This window comes from Solenopsis invicta, chromosome 8 (assembly GCF_016802725.1).
Source record: "Solenopsis invicta isolate M01_SB chromosome 8, UNIL_Sinv_3.0, whole genome shotgun sequence".
Lineage (NCBI taxonomy): Eukaryota > Metazoa > Arthropoda > Insecta > Hymenoptera > Formicidae > Solenopsis > Solenopsis invicta.
In genome coordinates this window covers 17039945-17062230 of record NC_052671.1, presented here as the reverse complement: position 1 = coordinate 17062230, position 22286 = coordinate 17039945, and the positions used below count along the sequence as shown (strand labels likewise).

The window sequence follows — 22286 nt, the reverse complement described above, 5'->3', positions numbered from 1 at the left end:
AGTAATCGTTGCCAGCTATCTAGTGTTGTCTTTAGTAACACTTTCCGCAATTGCGAACAGGCTGTAGTAGTTAATAACTACATTGCAGAGATCGACTGGAGGGAGAAATTAGGCGCAGGGCCAAATTTCGGGCCATTTACCCTATTATAAGTAGGTATTACCAGTAGGGACACATACCTAACATGGTCATAATATACCTCTTCTAATAAATTAGCGCGGTTGACAAAAACTTAGTGTGTCGGAACTGTTTTGTTTCTATATATAATGTTTAATACAATAAAATTCATATTTTATTCATTTTATACCCTTTTATTGCTCATTTAGAGCCTGTTTTCTTTTATTATTATTTTTAATGTTTCTCATCATTACACGTGTATATTTACATACAACGAACATGATAACCCTAATAATAATTTTTGACTTCTTGTGATATAATGCATTATATCACAAAGTAATTGCCTTTTGAAATTGTAAAAAGGCAGAACGTCCCTAAAAATACATTTCAATAAATATGCAAATTAGTCATTTTAGAAAAATATTCTTTTGTAAGATTATTGTGGAGATCATGTTCCTGCTGGCCGCTATCCTCGCAGGCATGTACTACAGGATTCTAACAATGATGGCTCATCGTAAGACTTTCTCCGGCACAAAGACGGTGATTGAGTCGCGTATCAAGCTTGAATGCGAGAGGGAGCAGCAGGAACAATTATTGCTCAGCGTTATTCCAGCCTACATTGCGGCAGAGGTGAGTAATAAAAATGTATCGCTTCATAATCTAATTAAAATCCCGATTACGATCCATTACGAAGCATCCGCGTTAAATTTTTCACCGTGCATGGATATATGATGAAAAATTTCTCATTACTGCATCCTGTCATCAATCATTTAATGTTTAATTAAATTTTTAATTTTACAAGTTTAATTTTTTACTAATATTTAATCGCAGAATTAATTTAACAAAATTGTGCGAAGGACGAAATATGTAGGCGTGCCTCTTATAAAAGCAACTAGTTTTTCAAATATTAAAGAGAAGCTCACGTGTGCGATTTTCTGAACGATTGTTTACTGTTGCAGTTTGCGCATACTCCCAATCTGTGCGCAATTACATGACGGAGATCGATTTAAGAAATATCGTACTGCGATAAAAATCAGATAGCAACTTTTGAGAGAAAGTTTCCTGACTGAAGTAATTAACGATTCGCTTTAAAGTTTCCTGCGAAATTAAAGTCAAATTTATAAGAACTTGAAATAAAAGTCAAAGAAAAGATACGCGTTATTTATAGAGAAAGTTTTACATTAGTTATTTGCAACGCGTGAATGAGAGCGTTTGGAAAGATTTGTTTCGATTAACTACCCAGTAAAAAATTTTTCATATAAAATTATATATAGTTATATATAATTATGTATCAAGTATGTCTACATGTATTAAAACATATATAATTATGTATAAATATGTATAATTACATATAAATATGTATAACTTTTATATAAAATTATATATAATTATATATAATTATATGTGATTATATATAATTGCACATAATTTTATGTAGTCATTATACATAATTATGTACAATTATACGATAGAAATATGATAGAACAATTTTTATGACATTGAAACAACCAAATAGATTTTATACTTTTAATTATGCTTTTAATAGGTGATATTTTCTTCCAATTAATTATTTCTAATAGCCTTCATAATGCGGAACAAATTGTCCATTGAAATTGATTGCAATTTGTATTCCGATTATTTTTGACCAATACAAATACAAATACTGCGTAAACCATATAGTATTTATCGGTGACATGAATAATTCATGGCTTTGAACGAGTGATTTATGTGTTAATTTACTAATCGAAAACTATAGTATATACAATGTCTTGTCGATGCGACATTGCATAATGTATACATTTCGAATTTAATATGTTATAGGAGAATATAGACACTATATCAGATAATTAATATAATCATTACAAAATTACACAGCCATAATAATAATAATAATAATAATAATAATAATATCTACAATAATAATAATATCTGTATCAAACAGAAAGAAATATTTACTTTAATTTTACACAATTCGCTATCACAGGTAAAGAGAAGTATAATGCTGAAAATGGCAGATGCTTGTCAGGAAGCTAATAAGCACAAGCAAACCACCTTTCAAGAAATGTATGTACAACGACATAATAACGTAAGGTAATTTATTATTAAAATTTTTATACATACTTAAATTATATAATATATAGTACATGTATATTAAATTTGTATATAATTTTATATACAAGTTTAAATATACATGTTTATATGATCGTAACAAAACAAATTTCTGTGATAATTATTTAATTGTATAAAATATTAATATAGCAAGTGCCGCGCATATTCTCGTTGTTCAAAAATCCTAAATAAATAACAATTTTTATGTTGTGGAATTAATTTAAATCCACAATTTTCTTTTCGATATCTCTAACATTTCGTTCATGCAAGCATTTGCTCGAATCGATTTATGAGACAGACAAGAAAGATAATGTATAAAAATAAGATAAAGAGCCGTTTCGTAAGGTCAAGAACAGGAATAATTTAATCATAATCAATGTATTTAGAAGGCGTGCGCGTATTTAGTTCTCCCGGGGATTATATGGGTCGAGGATGATGGCAAGGAATATTGATTGCATTGAAATAAACGCACGCTGCACGTGTCGCACATCGCCTTTGGTCGCTTGTCCTTTATTTATTCATCGATCTAGCGATGCATCTGAATTTAAATCGTACGATCGCTCGATTGTGCAGCATCTAGAATTCAATTGAACGCACTTTAAATGTCGATCCATCAAAGACGAATTTTTCCTCAATATATCCCTTTCTTTGAAGTACTCCTTATAAGACGCTCCTAGAATTGATAAAGGATTATTCCGTACATATTTAAATTTAACTTTTATATTAAAACTTTTTGACAAAATATTAAATAATTTACTGAAAATACTCGTATTTTACCCATTTTCTTGCTCTGTTTTTTTCTAATAAACATAATGTAAATATTAGATTAATTATTAAATTTATAAAAACATTTATAAAACGATTTTAATCTTGTTAAATTTTTTTGATATAAGCATTTCTATACTTTGTCAAAAAATTTTGCACAACGCATAAAATATTTTTGAAAACAATATATCTTTCTTGATTGCACAGCATTCTCTACGCAGACATTGTCAACTTTACACCGCTGTCGGAACAGCTCTCGGCTTCCGATCTTGTGAAGACGCTTAACGAGCTCTTTGGCAGATTCGATCAAATAGCACAGGTAAGAGAAAACATAAAGTTAATTTGATTTATTTTCAATTAAATGTTAAATTCAAAATAAATATCAATTTTTATTATGTAAGGTACTTAATTTAAATCATAATTTCTTTTGTCGATACCTCTTTATAACATATCATAATTTTAAAAAATAAATTTTTTTATTTAATAAAACTCTTTACCAATTGCATGTAAAAATTTGAAGTACATTTTTAATGATTTTTTTTTGTAAAAATCATTTTATTTAATAAAAAAATTCAATTCTATTAAATTCTGCTTAATAAAATTAATTCTGATCAGTACAAACATATACTATATTTTTTATTAATGCAAATTTAAAATTATTTAATAAATTTATTTCTGAAATTATACACACACACACACACACACATAAAATTTTAATATGAGATATTAATATAATATCATATATATGGTATCAGATTAATAAAGAGAAAATCGTGATCTGATAAACTAGATTTCTTGCTACGTATATTATCGCCAATATTGTCATCTAACCTAAGGTTAGACTATGGATCGACTATGGATCCATTAGTGCGAGGCGAATAAAATGTCTAAAACCTTTTACCTTTAACCAACAAGTTGAATGTGTGATCTCTCCTATCGCTTGTGCAAAGAGAGACATTGAAAGTGTACTTTCAATTTGCGCGAGAATAATATTCAAACATTTCAAATTCCTAAATTTAATAAAATTTATTCAATAAAAATTATTCCATAAAATGTGCAAACAGGTATTGTAATATAACTCTAACGCTACGAAATTTCTAGCGCGAGGAGAGATTTTTCATCTTGCTGAATTAAAACTTTCTTTATTTTTAATTTTAGTTAATTAAAATTCTTTTTACAATATAATTATGGAAAATTTTAATTAAAAATTAAAAGAAAATTTGACAAAAAAGACTGCAATTTAAAAATTATCCAATATTTACTTGTAAAATATTTTTGATCCGTGTTTACGCATTTCATTTCTGTTTGACAGTTCAAATAAAATTTATTTTATAAAATTTATTCCATAAAACGCGTGCAAGCAGTTAATTCAATATAACTCTAACGTTGCAAAATTTTTGGCGCGAGAAGAGATGTTTTAATTTTAGTTAGGAAAAATTTTTCCGCTTATAATATAATTGTTGAAAGCTTTAACTTGAAATTGAAGGAAAGTTTATCTCGCTAAACGACGCAGTTCAAAAGTTACCCAATATTTGCAGAATATTTTCGATTCTTGCTTATGCGTATTCATTTCTATTTAAAAGTTCAAATACAATGTTTTTCAGCTGCGTACAAATTGAATTTCCGTCCGTCAATATACGTTTAAATCAAAGTTCCTCGTTGACTAAATAAATTTCCGGGCTTGCGACTCTCTGTAACTGAATTTCCATCAAAAAAGCATAGAATATGTGCTCTTTCGCAAGCGTAGCAATTTTATTTGTTTTATTCGTGCGTCATATTTGTAATAATCTGTTGCAATGACATTCTGTTAAGCATGCGTTCATCTAATAGTAAAAAGAAAAAGCTATCTCTTTCATGGAAATCGTAAAAGTATAAAATATTTACAGAATTAAAAATTAAAGATTATATATTTTAAGTATAAATATAAATCGATTTGAACGCGACATTAATTTTACTAGGTACATAGAAATTTTTCTTTCACATTTCTCCTCACAATTTTTTGCACAATCATATTTTGTTCGTTGATTTTAATTCATAATTTTCCCTTTCTTCTAAAATTAGAAAATTACTTATAAATATATATTTCGAAACCTTTTTATAATTGTAAATTTCGCAAAGCTGAAAGTTAAGAGAACCACTTTAATTACAAACGAGATTTCTGTATGATTACCAAAAAGTTTCGTTTCATGAATATTAAGTTTTGGGGAAATGCATTTTCCAGTAAAATTAGGAATGACCAACCGATCTCATAAAACTTGTTCAACGTGAAATATATTGAAATAAAATACCTTTTATTTTAATTATTACTCTAATAATTCGAATTCTTAATAAAATATAAATGAATTGATTTGCATTTCTGCACAAATATAATGTCAAAAAGAATTTTATTTTAAAAATATATTAAAAAATAACAATGAGGAGGAATGGAAAAGGATGAATTTCAAAAACAAAGTGTTTTACAATACAATAAGCTTCACAGAAATAGCCGAACTTTATAAAAATAATAGATGACTTTAGTTAAAAAAATAGTAAACGAGATTGCGAAATACAGTGTGCTACGGTTGCGCTTTTTCGACAAATATTGAATGTCATTCAATCAAACCATAATGGAATGATGAAGATAAAAGGTTTCTTTTCGGATCGTTTGATTTGCAAAAATGTGCGCAATTTATTCTCGCTAACGACTGTCTTCTTTTTTCCTCTACCCCGTAGCATCAATTTTGTGCCGCAAAAATTTCATTTACATGAAAAATCGAATACATAAAATAAACGCGTTACAAAATTTCGAGAAATAGCTTTACAAAATACTTATTAATGAAAAAAATGTACGACAAAATCTTCACAATGTCGCCACATAAGTCTTTTTCATGTTCAAAGAAAATTAATGGTTTCTCGATATGTAATATATGTAAAATTTTATATTGTTAGAAGAAAAATGACTGCAAAAAATGAAAAAAAAAAAAAATAAATAAAGACAAATTTTGTGATCTAATAGGGTAATTTAAAACTGTCAATGAGAAACATAATTTGTCTTATATCGTCGTTTTCACTCATTCCTCCGATTTTCCGCAAATTACGGAGAGAGTAGTTTTAAGCTTAAACTAATATAGCTACAAACTAATAAAGCTACAGAAGAAAACAGAGTGTACAATATTGCACGACCCTGTGCTCATAATCGGATACCGCTTACATTCTTTCTCTTGGCAAAGAAAAAGCTCGAACTTCCGCGTCACGCTACATTAGCGCGGAAAATTGCTTTTAGAACGACAATAAAACGCAATATTAAGCTTGAGTTCGGCAATACCCGAGTTCTTGAGAAATTGGTGCTTTGTCAGCGCGTTTAGATTAAATAAAAAAATACTCAAGAATTAATACAATATTTTAACTTTTAACAAAACTTACAAATTGAAAACAATTAACAATTCTTTTAAATTGATATAATGTACGACATTTTCATCATAAATAGCAACATATATAAATTTGTATATGAATAAAAAAACGGGTAATATTGTACACTCTGTCTATCTCCTCCTGCAGCTTTGAACGTTTTCTGACAAGAAACACAGTTGACATGACGTAACATAGTGAATTATTTCATTTTTGTTGTTTGTCAGTGTTAGTTTGTCGCAAGGGTGAAATGATTCTTTTTATTGCACCGTGTCACATATGTCTCTTGCTGAAAAACACCCTTTTTCTGAATTAATAAAATAGCTATAACATAACTATTTGTATAATAAGAGAAGATCTCCATTAATTCGGAAAAAAAATTATGTAACTTTGGCATACGTAGAAAATATTGACATGTAATAAATTATTTTTTTACTGCCAGACTTCAACCTGAATAGATAAATTCAACTTGTGAAAATTAGTCCATTTTTTTGTTTCATTATTAAACAATTCTGAAAATTTTCTAATCGATAAATTTCATTAAAAGAAGTAAATTTGCTGTAAATAATAAAACGAAAATAAGAAATAGGCGAATTTTCAGAAATTAATTTTATTTCTTTGAAGCACATTTGGAGTAAAAAAAATAGTTTATTACATATCAGGATAACTCTATATATTGCCAAAGTTTCATACTTTTTTTGAATTTCCGAATTGGGAACTTTTCTATGTAAGCTTAAAATTACGTCTCAAATAGCAGAGTAACGTTAAAAGACGATGTAGTGACGTCAAGTAGACCAAGATAGATGTTACTATATCGTCCTTTAATGTCACTCTGCTATTTGGATCTTTTCGCAGTTGACGAAAAATCGAAAGAAAGAAATCAAGTGGATAAAACGATATTACCCACCTAGCTTTTAGATTCAAATCATTTTCATAAAATACACAATTTTTTTCATAATTATTGCTCTACGTTTATAACCTTGAATTTTCATATCGATATATCATCGAGCTTCATTGAAAATAAAAAAAGCTTTATGACGTGATATTATGAAGATTTTATCTTCAAGTTTTCATTATTAATTATTCTGTTGACTAATATGTTTACTTTACGTTTTCTATTTTTCGTGAAATTTAATTTAATAATTAATTTTACACATATTATGTTTGTGCCGTTGTAAAACTTTTTTGTTGCTTTAATATTTATCAATTTTTACTGTTCCCTTCGCTTCTCGCGACTGAAAATTATTTGCAAACAAGTCAGCATTACATTAATGTAGGGTAACTCGCAAAGTTAATATCGATGAACATTTATGCGGAATATATTTCCAACGTCAAAGAGGGTCGAAGCGCACATCCGCGAGCGAACGGATTTTAAAACTCGAGTTTCATTTATTTTTTACCTCGCAACCGCAACGTTGCAATCGCCACACCACCGTTATCGAGCACGAGTTTTAGGAATTGTTGATAAAGCCGAGTATCCGTCTGTTCGAAGAGACATGAGCTAGCCACGAACTTGCTAAATTTCGCCGCGCCGAGGGCCAGATGCAAACGCCAAGGCCTCCAGCTTTACGGCATCGTATAATTCGCTTTTATAGCAGCCGGAAGGTCTTACGACGTCACCGGAACGCGGCATGAATCCAAATACTATATGATAGATGCTGTTATCGTCTTGCAAAACGTCTTTCTTTTTTTATCTGCGAATATCACTCTCATGTTGTTTAATCCGCTGGCGGATTAAACAACAAGCGGAAAAACCAAACAACTGGCGTATGCAATCCGAATCATTCGGCTTGATTGCATTGAGCAATTATTTGCGGTTTGTTGATTTAATATTTCGATTTCGACGAAACTTTACAGTTACAAACTTTACAGACAAAGATTTGATCGCATAAAAAGAAACAGGTAGTTTTGATTTAGAACTTTTAATCCTTTTGGGTCTGACTATACGTATGTGTATCGGTCTTTAAAAAATCATATTTTTGATAAATATTAAACTATTTAATTCAACTAGGATTTGTTAAAGGAAACTGTTTAAATTTCAACTGACAATTATTGTTGTACATAGAATTATAAAATATCAAAAATTATTTTTGTGTTAAATCAGAAAGTTCTCGAATTCACCGAAGGTATGTGCATGTTATGCAGTATAATTTTTGTAATTACTCAACTAACAATATAAATTTCTGATGACATATTTATACTATACATAATGTATAAACGTGCGTAATTTTTAAACTTTTTATGTCGATAATTGAAAAAATAATGGAGAAAAGCTATTGATTTATATTTACAGGCAAGAGAGAAAAGAATGCTCATAATAAACAATTTGTTTACATTCACGTCAAATAAGCGATGAAATACGCCTATTACGCACAATAATCAATTTCATTACAATTTTATATTATATTTCTTGAATTTACCATATTAAATCCATTTCGAATTTTTATGTTTTGACGTTTTTATATTTAGCAATACTTTAAACCTTTAAAAATAGACAATATATGTCCAATTTTTTCAAGAAAAGACTTGAAAAGATTAAATTATTATATTTAAAGTATCAACAAGTACATATAATTTTTTATTGCACAGAGAAAATTTTCTCTTAGAATTTACTTTTAAAATCATGATAATTGCGAGACAACATGGACATTAAAGAATTTTCATTAAAATTTACTAAACTTTACTAAAATTATAGTAGAATTCTTTGATGTCATGTTGTCTCGAGATTACCACGATTTTAAAAGTAAATTTTAAGAGAAAATGTTCTCTGTGGAAAAATAAAAAAAAAATAAACTTCCAGATCGGCATCGTAATAATGGCAAAAACATTGCAACGGCATGCTGACCAATGATGGGAATTATGCCGCAGAGAAATTCCATCTTAAAGAATCTCATAGTGTTTGTGCTATATATTAAATAGTGGTTATTTCTATAATTTTTTAATTGTGGCAGACAAAAACACGATGAGACGTAATTTTCCAAATATAATTTTCTACGTCTTACCTTATTTTGTCGTCTAACTCAAATTTATCGGTTTTGATTTCAGTCTCAAATAATCGAGGCACATATGTGACAATCTATGTCACAGCTCGTAACCTCTCGTTTCTTGAATCGTGTCGTGTAATGTCGTGTAACCGTCGAGTTTCGGCGATAATTGTAATTTGCGAGAAACAGATTGTACCTTGATGCAGAAATTATGGGGGAATCTCATTACAAAGTCTTTAGAAAGTCATTACATAGTCTAAATCGAATCTTTAAATCAAATTTACGTACTAAAATTTTGCTCTTCCTTACGCAATAAAATAAATACGATGAAAAAGAATCGTAAGATATTCAAGCGATATTAATATAAAAACTTCTTTCTTAAATTGAGAAAAATTAATTTTTATCTTTGATTTAACGATTTACTTTTTAATGTAACAATATAAAAAGAAGTCAATATTGAAACTGCACATTGATATAACTTTTTAAGTTGAATTAAAAAGTTTCATGCAAAAACCAAACAAGTCCAGAAAGCTAACTTTTCAGGAAAAAAACTCTTCATCTTTAAACCGTTTATTATATAAATATAACGATTTTTTCCGGACGTTTACTAGATATAAGAACAAAGTTGTAGGCTTTGCTTAATATTTTGAAAATCCGTTTAGAAGAAAAAATAAAATTTTTGGACTTGTTTGGTTTTTGCGGAAACTTTATACTTACTACTTACTTATCACATATTTTACATTTATCTTCTTTTATAATATTAATGATAAAGATACAGAAAAAAATGTTACTTAAAATATAAAAATTATAAAGCAATAATTTTTTTCCACTTTTTATTTACAAAATTTTATAAAGCTTTCAACAAAAACATTTTATATTTTTCTTATACACTACAATACAATTTTGATAATTTTTTACTTGACATAAAGTATAATTAGTATAAAAATTTGTTCTAGGCTTTGATAATTATTTTGAGAATCCATGTTTAAAAAATCTGCGGACTTGTTTGGTTTTTATTGTAGAAAACTCTTCAATTGAATTTTGGGTTAAAAACTGTCGAATAAATTGACCAGAAAAACTTTATTATCGAAATTATTACCATTCGATAAGAAAAGAAATTCAATTCTTTATAAAATCAAATGCAAAAGTAATCTCGTATTGCAAACATTTCTATTCTAAATATACTTTCGCAAAAAGGATGGAAAATTTATTCGCAGAACATATTCCACAACGGCTGAACTTATTTTTACAGTAAAATGTAAATTATAATTGTAAATTATAAACTGCAAATTGTAAAATTAATAAAGTCCGAGAGAATAAAAAAATCGAACGTCCCAAAATTTTTTAATGAAAAATCTCTGCATGAAAACGAATGGAATGATCACTCGAAACGAGACTGTTACAAAATGTATGAATTCTTGTTATCATAATATTAAATAGTACTAATAGTAATGAAAAAATTAGATTAAAAGTATCTAAAAACTGTTTTTTACTTTTTTTTCTCAGTGTGGCATTGGTTATGCAGCAGTGTACTTTTTCTCGTTTCATACAATGATATTTGTGTCAATTCTTTCAATTATTCAACGACATTTCACGGTTCACAAAGCCGAATTAAATAAGAGAAGGGAAAAGATAGAAAATAGGGGAAGAAATGTTACATAAATTCACAAATAAATTAACGAGGCGGAAAATGGAGGAAGACAAAATCTTTATCGGCGACAAATTTTTCGAATCAGCTTTGAGTCAATTATTGTCACAGATAACATAATTTTTAGATAAAAATAAGACATACAATTTTGTAATAAAGATGTATCCATCTATCTCAGAAAAGTAAATAGAAATTGAAAATGTATTAATATTTATATTTAAAATAAATTGTATATATGAATGTTATATAAACAACGTTTTGATTTAATAACTTATATTAATATATTTAGTTCATCTACTTCATTTGTTATGAAACATGATATTATTTCAAAATACAATGACAAAGATCTCAAGTTTATTTGTATAAGTATTCAAGATAATTTATTTAAAGTTTTATTACAATTCCAAGATCGGTTGTTTTATATATAAACAAATAAATAAGTTTCTTTATTTATAGAACAACTAATCTTTATACTGCAATGAAACTTTACAAATCATTTTGACTATTTAAGGTAATTATATAAAAACGTTCAATTTTTGTGAACACATCTTAATTTAATTTCCATTATAACACATTTTTACTTTTTATTGAAATAATTTTTTATTCGATTAGAAAATTGTCACCAAACGTTTTTATTATTTTTAAGTGTAATATAGAACAATCTGTATTTTTTTAAGTATTTTCTTTATTATTATGAAAATGCGTAATAAATCATTCCATAAATGATTCCATATATATCAAGATCTTCATAAGAAAACATCATTATATATTTTGCAAAATATTATTCCTCAATGAAATTCGTTTGTTTCATATATATTTTTTAAAGTAAATTCAAATAAATTCTACAAAGTTTCTTCTCACAATCATATCATATCCAAGAAAATTATAGTCTCGTGATATTAGACTGGAACCGAAGTCTTCTTGGATCAGCTATCGTAATCTCAAGGGTGCTTTAGACGGCGGAAACTAGACCCTTTCTGAACTCGATCTGATATTAAGTCCCAACTAAATCGGATCTTAATTAGTTCAATTAAGGTCAGCTCGAGTGTCAGATTCGAATATAAGTTAAATGTAATGTGACCGGATGTAACACGATTATATCGTAATGTAAGACAAACCGAATAAAATTTCAATTATCATTCTTCGCGTTTTGAGTTCTGCAAAAGTATTCTATTCATATTGATAACAACGGCATTATTATACAGGCGATAGATGTTTTCGAACTAACTTTCTCCGCCGTTGGAATTGAATCTGGAAAATGTGCAATATTTCGTGACAGGTACATAGCGACCAGAGATGGAAAAACTTTATTCTCTATTTGTATGGATGAAATAAACACGGGACTATCGAAGCTTCGTCAGGAATGTCTCTGTCCATTTTCTGTCTTTGCAGCATATTTACTTTGTCACCGCACATGGATATTTCAATCCGTCCGTAAATAAGAAAAAGGAAACAACTGCAAAGCACTGGACTCAAAAACAAAATTTATTTAATAAGATTTACAGAATATTTTCATAATTAATAGCATTTATCTAAAAATGCAAATTTGCGAAAAATAAAGATTTGTTAGTACTTAATAATATAAATTGGTGCACGTGCATAAATTATTCATTTACACGCAACGTTAATTAAATCGATGGCAAACTGGTAATTAAATGTGAATATTGCAATGAATAAAAACGACGTTGCATGAGTGATCAAAATTTATACATTTTCATATAAATGCAAATTAATGGCTAACACAAATCGACTATTTATCCAAGATGCAGTTCTCAAATCGTAATTATATTATAGCTTCTGTTTTGATTCGGATCAATAAAAGACTACTGTATCATAAATATGGGATTATTGTCGCTGCAGTTTTCGCACTGTAACAAAAATTCTTATACTAAATATCCATAAAATATTATATGTAATAAGAATGTAATGTACAGGAATTGCAGAGATCATAAATATACAGAATTTTATGACTACAATATTAAAAGATTAAATATGATGAGAACAAAAGGAATTACAAAATATTATAATTATAATATTTTGTAATTTCTTTTATTTGAATGTAAAACTTTAAGCGTGTGTATGGATACGATAAACTAAAACAAATCGTTTAAAGATTTCTTTATTTCTGTTTCGTTTTAGAGAAAACAGCACAAATTAAGGAACAAAAATGTTTTCATTTTTTTATTTATTTATTACCTATTTATTTACGTTTATTTATGTTGTCACTTCTTTCATCAAGGTATTATTCAAAATGTTGGCCTCTTGCTGCAACGCAAACATCTAGCACTGACAGCTCGTATTGCAGCCAGACACTGCTCGTACCATTTTCAAACGGTGCAGAGATTGAATTTTAATTAGTTTCTTTAGTCACAAATTTCATAAATGACAATTAATTTTCATGAAAAATATTGTAAACGGATAAAGCTATTAAAAAATTATGTATATGTTGAATGTAAATAAATAAGTAAGGAATAAAAACATTGTTTAAAAATTTCTCTAAAATAAAGCAAAAATGAGTAAGTAAACCTTTAAAAAACTTTTTTTCTTAGTTTATTGTTCTTCTACTTACTCCCAAAGTTTCGATATTTAAAGTACTCTGTATAATAATATAGTATACAATAATTACAATAATTATAATAATAAGTATAACAATATAGTATATTGTTAATAATATATACAGTTGTAATAAAAATATAGTGTATGTAATACATACAAATATAATTTCTCATCTTTCTAGTCTTCACTATTTTAATTTTCTACTTCTACTTTTTAAATCTCATAATAAAATTACTCTAAAAGAGTACCAATTGAGCATATGCAATTTTTGATAATTTACCAATTTAATAAGAATTCATATTCATTCTTACACAGTGTTAAAAACGATCTAATACAATTTTTGAGTGTTTTTTTATTCTACAAGGTTCAAAGAATAATAGAGTAATTGTTTAGAGTTAAATAAAATTCATATTATTATTGGTGTATTTAATAATATATTAATACATGATTTTCAGGACAACCAGTGCATGAGGATCAAAATTTTGGGTGACTGTTACTATTGCGTTTCCGGGCTTCCGGTTTCCCGTCCAAATCACGCTTACAACTGTGTAAATATGGGGTTGCAAATGATTGATGCTATCAGGTAAGGGTCGATTAAATTCCGAAATTACATCATGTTACTAACGAACGAGAACGAGAGCTCGTTAGTTACGCTTTTCTCCACCTATTTCTCTAAATTGTTGCCTGAAGCTTAACGAGGTGAAAAAAGAAACGTGAAAATAATTGCGACATTACTTTTATGAAAAATTTACAAAAAGAACGAAGATTTTCCTATAAAACCATCGATGTAGAACATTGCGATATTTTATTGACACCGTTCTTTCTTTTTGTTTCACATTTTTCTCACGTTTAATGCATACAATGCAAATAATTATTATTGATAAAGAGAATATTTTAGACTTTGCTAATTATAAATTAATTTGTATAGCGCTAACGTTTTTATGGAACAATATTGTTTAATTTGTAAAAAAGTATTAAAAATTATTCGAATCCAATACTGTGCACTAATTAACAACAACCATAAGTTCCAATAATTTGAATTCATTGGTATTTTCAGTTAAAAAAAAATTTGAAAAATTTTGAATTTTATTTGGAATGAAAACGAAAGTAAAATATAAATTCTTTATGTTATTTACGTTACATTATATTACGTAGCTATAAATGTGTATAATTATCATCAATATATGTATGTACAGTTGAAACACTCTCGCGCAACTGTGGTCAATCATCTATGGCTCTTTCATAATTATAGACTTGTATGCTTTGTCGATGGCATTCATACATGGAAATACCATGGATTGCTCATCTGTGATTAGAGGATTAATACAGCATCGCTTAGTTATGTAGACATTAATTACAGAACAATATGAATCAAAAGACCGATCAATCGTTGCTTATTATACTCGATAATTTTAAAAACCTTCTTCTTAAAGGTTTATTATTTTTTAATACCTCCAAACATTTCACATCTAAATTTTAGTTTCACTAAATTTTAGTAAGAATTCGTCGTGTATCAAATTAAGAATTATTTTTTTCTTTAACCGTAATTCTCTGTATCGGTAATTAAACGTTCTGTATAATTAAATAATTAATATCTATCGAGTTGTTGTGATAAATAGAAATTGTTTCTTTTGCCACATTACACATTGGAATTGAAAAACTTTTTTCAAAATTAATAATTCAGAGAAATTGTATTCCTTATATAATTAATATATTTAGCTTTACATAGGCTAATTTTTATTTTAAATTTAGTCTGTTGTTTCTCATAAAATGTAGCTATACAAAAAAGATAATTATTTTTATACGGTTAAATTCTAAATGAGGAAGCAGAAAGAACCAGGAAATTAATTTTCATTTATCTTTAATCAGTATTGTGACAGTCTTTAAATAACTTAAAATTATTTAGATAAAGATAAAATAAATTTCATATAAATATAGCTTAGATAAGATAATGATAATTTAATTTAAGTTTATTTAGAAAAAAGATAAATTTGTTGATCTAGATAACTTTAAGGCAATATCGCTGTTAAGCAAAACAATTTTGGGGACATTAAAACAATATATTTTTATTTTTATTCAAAAATCTCTATTTCTTAAAACAAGAGTTCTTTAATTTAATTCAACAAAGGGTATTCTTTAGATTTGGATCAATACGGAAGTAAAAATCAAAGTTAAAAGATATAGAGAATGTATATAACTCATATTATATTAATTCACAAAGTTTCTTATACAAATTTTCGAATGACTTATAGTTTTCAAACATTTTACTACATTGTACTATTATTATTTTTGATCTGTACAATCTATTATTATTATTTCAAAAAATACTTTTTTTAAAATAAATTGTAATTTGAAGATAAAAATACTAAAAAGACAGTATTTCATACGTGTTGTTTATATTAACTTGTTAGATAATTTGGAAAAAAACAGCACTTCTTTTATCTAAAGTAAAGCTAATATACATTCGAATCGCCTAGATCAAAAATAAAATAAAACTATTCCTTTATCTAGATAATTTAGATAATTTTATGTAGAATATGTAGATTATGGCAAATATTGTTTTTTAATATTTCTGAAGATCTTTTTTAATATTAAATTGAATTCATGAAACCAACTCGATCAAACATAATGAACAAGAATACATACAAGAATATAGGGGCGACAATTGCCCGCATAAAAGTGAGGGACTAAAAATATTCTCGAATTGAATCTCGTCGCACGGTAGGTTTGTTCGCGAGGCCACGGGCTTTAATGTCGACATGAGGATAGGAATTCACACAGGGAACGTGCTGTGCGGAGTACTCGGTCTGCGGAAATGGCAATTCGACGTGTGGAGTGACGACGTGACCTTGGCCAATCACATGGAAAGCGGTGGTCTGCCAGGGTAAGACGCTTCACCACTGTCGTGGTCCTCTCGACCTGTATTGGTTTTCATCTCTACCGCACTGCAATGCATTATGCTTATGCTATAATACTATATACGGAACGAAGTGCTCTACTATCTTCTGCGAAGTACTGAACGTTAGCACTTGGGATATATTTTCTTAGCTGGAACTTTTATTATTTTATGAAATAGTGATGTAACAATTTATGACCCTTTTCATATCTGATTTCTGTTTGATGTGCCGAAGTTGCAAGAAGTATAACTAGAATTAATTTCATCGTTGTATGATATTAAGGAACTATTAAGACTTTAGTTTCAGAGAAAATTAGTTTTATTTTATTTTATTTTATTTTACATTAATTTCTATCAATTTTAGATGTATTAGTTTAGCAAAAAATTAAAATTTTTTTAAAATTTCTCATAAACCAAAAAGATAAGTGTAAAGTTAAAAAAAATGCCTGTAAAGTTAAAAAAAATTCTCAGCAAACAAAATGACATTTCGACGTATTTACATTAGAGACCTCATTAAGACATTATTAAAATTAGTCATTTGATGTCATCTTTTTCGCTGGGTTGTTTATTTTATATAATTTACTGAAACTATACAATCTTGATCGTCATGTAAGCACGTACAGAATTCAACGATTATTTACGATTTAAGACTCCATTATTTAATTTAGCAATAGTTATTTCAGTTTTTGTTATAATTTTGTATTTTAATTTTATTATTAAAATGTTTCTTTAATTAAAAAATACATTTTAGTTTTTTTTAATAAAAGTGTTACATGTGTTATTAAAAAGTATAGTATTTTTTTCATTCTCTATACTTCTCTTCTTTAATAAAATTATAATGCGATTTTTATATGTTTTCTTAAAATAGTAATAAGCATTCTTTATTAAATAATAAATTATTGTAAGCAAAAAAATAATTAAAAAATAAATATTAGATTTTATTTTAAAGAATTTTTTAATTTTAAGGAGAGTTCACATAACAAAGGCTACTCTACTGCAACTAGGCGATCGGTTTGAGGTTGAGCCAGGCGATGGAGGATCTCGAGAAAGTTATCTTGCTCAGCACAAAATAGAGACCTTTCTTATCGTGCCACCCAAAGTAAGTAAAACTTTCGTACTACAAAGTAAATAAAAAGCTCGTTAAAAATTCATCATCATTTAAAATGTGTTTCCGCAAATACCTTATTCGTCGACGATTCAGGTTTTTAATTAGAAATATTCTTTAACTTTTGTCGCTTAATTCTTCTCGCTTTATGAAAATAAACGGCATCGCTGAAGGGAAAACACAAACATTCAATCTATTCTCATTTGCTATAATAGTACATACACTTTATCTTCATCGGTGCTAATTAAAAAGATTGAATGAAAATTGAATTAAAGAGCAATCGTCGCAGTGGCACGTTAATTTATATTGCTTATATTTTGCTATAAGAAAAACTGTATTTTAGATTACTTTTTAAAATGCGTTTTTTTCACTGATGACAAATATGAGCAATATTAACATAACATACTTTGCGATACCGCGACGTAAAATTGTTGAGAAAGCTATACGAGTGTTAAATATATTTTTTGTATATCGTAAACGGTGACATTAAATAATTTATATAACGTTTAACATAAAGAACTTTTTTGACAATAATATGAAAACGCAATATACGGAAGAACAAAGTGCCTTTAACGATCATACCAGATCTTAATGCTGAAATTTATTCGTGTGACTTTATATACTTTTTCAAATTTACTGAACTGCGTGCCAAATAAATTTTTGGTCATAACAGCTTTAAGTTAAATAAGACTTAGCAATATCGCGTTTATTAAATTGATATTACTAATTCTTATTTAACTTACTGGGAAGACCTCTTAATTGTTAATCGTCGATCCCGTCAAGTAATGTATCGGAAAGTACGTACCAAGATGATTACAGATCTATGTAAAGTACCCGAGCCAAATAAGGTCCATCAAACTTATTTTATTTTTTATAAATTCTATTTACAAAAATATTGAAATAAACTAAATGAGAATAAAATGTTTATTTCAACCACTCGCCAAAATAAAATTATCTTCTATATTTGGGTTTTAATTCTGACATTGGGCCTTATTAAATTTTTGTGCTTTTAATAAGGTTCAAATTAAAAATAAATTGAAAATAACAAAAAAAATAAACATTATTTTCTAACTTATTATTAAAATGATTGTTAATCACAAATACGAAATCCTTTAAGATCTATTTTACTGTAAAACATCACAATTATTTTTAATTTTGTCTATAATTAATATTTTAACTTTAAGAAATTCTGGCTATTTTAGTGCAATTTTAGTTTATGGAAAGTTAGCGTCATTAAAAATCATTATTTACTGTTGCAAGCCACATACATAAGAAACAAATGGTAATGGCTATAACAATAAATGTATAAGTGAGCCTCATTTAATAATACATTATTTATAAAAAAGTATATTTATTCCAAAAAATCAACGTACATATTTGTTTTTTTATAGTTAGAAAGTTCAATAATATTATAATATGTTGTAATAAATCATAAAATAATATATACTTATTAAATTTACAACCAATTTTTTAAAACCGGCTGATTTACCCACTTTGTTACAAGCTTTTGTTACACTAAATAAATGTGTTGCTACCGGTATTAATTTTCTAGTCCTTCTTTATTTACTTTCTATGACATATCTTTTAAGCATATATTTTAAACATAAAACGCGTTTTTAAATGGTAAATTTAAAAGTAGGCCTTATTTAGTACTGGACCTTATCCGACTCAAGTACCTTATAAGTCGTTACCTCCCGAACGTCGGTACGGTATTTACAAGGTGTAATGTAAGAAAAACTGGAAAATATAAGTTTCATAAAAGAATGTTTCAAACAAAAGTTATAGGGTTTAAAAAGGTCTATTTATTGATCTTATTAGTTTGACCTTGAATGGCATCACCAAGGTCAGGTCAAGGTTAAATCAATTTTTCTTTAACATTTTTCAAAACATTCTACTTTTAGTTTCACAATCTAATAGCTATTGTCGAGAGTTTTTCAAAATACTATATTGATGTTTATTTTCATTAAGTATTTTTTGAGTTATGAGGCGTGAAAGTTATAGAATTATCACTGAGGAGCCCTGTGAAAATCGTACCGAGATTCGTTCGGGAGGCAACGACCTTTATCTGTGACCATCTCGACACGTGCTTTCCAATGATATATTACTTGTCGGAATCGGCGACTAATAGTTAGATGGTCTTTCTAGTTAGAGCTGTGTTATGATCAAAAATTTATTCGGTGCACAATTTAGTGAATTTGATAAAGTGTATAAAATTACACAAATAAATTTCACTAACAATAAGATCCAGGTATGACCGTTAAGGCATTTTGTGATGATGTATTATTTGTCAGCATCAACGACTAGCAATTGGGTGGTTTTTCTAGTTAGAACTGTGTTATGACCAAAAAGTTATTCGGCGCGCACGGTAATAAATTTATGATTTATTACCACATAAATTTGATAAGGTATATAAAATCACACAAATAAATTTCACTGACAATAAGATTTAGCTACGACCATTAAGACATTTCATTTATATAATGTTTGGCAATTTTTATAATTCTAACTTGTCCACTTCATTGTATTACTATAGAAATCCGTAAATTCTATAAAGTTAAGAAATTAAAAATTTTATAAAATGATAAAAACTCTGATTTTTTCTTAAAAAAAGCGTTATTTTGTATCTGCGTATTAAGATGTTAAAACGTTTGTGAGAATAATTCAAATAAAAAAAGTTTAAACGAACGAACAATGGCACTTTTTTACGAGAAAAGACAGAAAATCTGCATTAGCACCGTCGAATAATCTATCACAAAGTGATGATAAAGTTGATCCCGTGAAACGGGAAATCCGAGTAAATTAAGTCGCGCCCGTATTTCTTATATATAAACGAAGTTTAGACCGTAATGCTCCGTTCATCGCCTCAATAAATATCTCGGCAGAAGCTCTCGTTAAAAAACTTGGTTAAAAGCTTGCTAAATCGCGCTTTTTCTTCCTCATATTTATTCACAACTTTTTATTTTGTAACGAAATGTTCCTTTCTTCCAAATACGGAAATCATAATTTTGCGAAACTTAAGTCTTCCACGTGATAAAAGCGGAAAATTCTTTTTTATAATGATTGAAATTTTTCCCTTATCGCAGAAACATACTTTTATATTATTCTTTGTGTAAAGACGCACGTTTGATAATGATGACAGTGATTGATACTCGTTGCTTGATATCCATTCATCATATCTTACATAAGACAAATGTTCTCTTAGCAAAATATAGTAGATATAATTCTTTTGTAAAAATAAAAAATTTTATTTTATTTGAAATATTACATACACAATTAAGATAAAGAAACACTCTAAACGGTCAAAGAATCTTAGCACTTGATAATATTTCTTATGTGTGAATTTATATATATATACACACACACACACACACACACACACACACACACACACACACTGCATTTTCTATGATAGTTATTCAACTGCGCAACGATTATTACATAATCATACTTGAAACTCATTGTCAGCTTTAAATTGAACCAGAATTGTAATATCACAATATTAAATTGATCAATTAATATTAAATTACACAATATTAAATTAATAAATTTAATAATGATACTGATGCTAATGAGCATCTTTTATGGTATTGATATTAATAGATATCTTTCAAACATTAAAATTTGTTTTGAAAAATGTCTCAGCTAGGGTTTAGATCTAGCTCTCTACTTTCCGGGATTTCTTTACTCGACAACACGCTTTATTAATTTGAAGCTTATTTAAAATATTTGAAATAATATTTCCTAACAAGAATTCTAAACGCACACGTATACACGTACATACAAAGTTGCGCGTTAAATAAAGTATTATATCTTATTGCTAGTGCCAGAAAATGCAAATTTAATATAATTTTTGTTTTTCATAGAAAAATCGAGATGAAAATGGAATGGAAAACGGTGGAAATCGTATACAGGGACCTGGACCGATGCCTTCTAGGTATGTTTTATTACATAATTCTATTTAATTCAGATTTTCTGAAATTAACATATCTATGCAAAAATCTCAATACAACAATAGGATTACAAATAGGGGCACAATAAAAGGTTTTAGTCTTTAATTGTTATATTTTATGATTAATCGTGAATAGAAAGTTGCAACAAAAATAATATTTATTTAATAATGCACATAGTAAATTAATAATACACGTTTAATATTTTTAAATATTTTTATTTATATTATACTAATAATTTTTTAAAATATTTTATTTGTATCATTTTATTAATGCATTTTATCTCATTAAAAATAATATATTGTAAGTTGTTAAAGAACAAATAATAATATAATATTGTTTAAGAATTTATTAATAACCGTATTAATAAATAATGTATATTAGGTCCAGACCCAGTAGTAAAATGACAAAATATGTGGAATGTTGGGGTGCGGATAAGCCTTTCGCTAATATAGCGGAAGCAACATTAGCGAAGAATATTGGCCTCACAGTAAGCTACTATTTATTTTTATACATGATTTTAAGAAAACGATTAAAATGCATTTCTTATTTTTTGATAGAGTATCGCAATGATCGAATCGAATCTAGTGACAAACAATTCCAACTGCTTTGATACACAGTGAGTTATATGTATAATTACTTAATTCATATAAATGTGATATTAATAAAAGTTAATTAATATGTAAGAAATTATTTATTAATTTGTTTATTAAAAATAAGTAATTATTTATTTATTCATTTATTGTAATATCACGTGATTGAGTTTAGACACTA

At 27.5% G+C, this 22286-nt stretch overlaps 1 protein-coding gene across 1 annotated transcript in view; it reads left to right on the top strand.

The window, feature by feature from the left end:
• Nucleotides 1–22286, top strand: part of LOC105197184 (adenylate cyclase type 2) — a 43392-nt gene that overhangs the window by 9941 nt on the left and 11165 nt on the right. Inside the window, exons 3-11 of the mRNA XM_039452333.1 lie at nt 551–745; nt 2100–2206; nt 3197–3308; nt 14020–14147; nt 16290–16448; nt 17427–17559; nt 21429–21499; nt 21897–22002; nt 22073–22131. Of these exons, the coding sequence (XP_039308267.1) occupies nt 551–745; nt 2100–2206; nt 3197–3308; nt 14020–14147; nt 16290–16448; nt 17427–17559; nt 21429–21499; nt 21897–22002; nt 22073–22131 (1070 nt within the window). The remainder of the gene's footprint in view (nt 1–550; nt 746–2099; nt 2207–3196; nt 3309–14019; nt 14148–16289; nt 16449–17426; nt 17560–21428; nt 21500–21896; nt 22003–22072; nt 22132–22286) is intronic.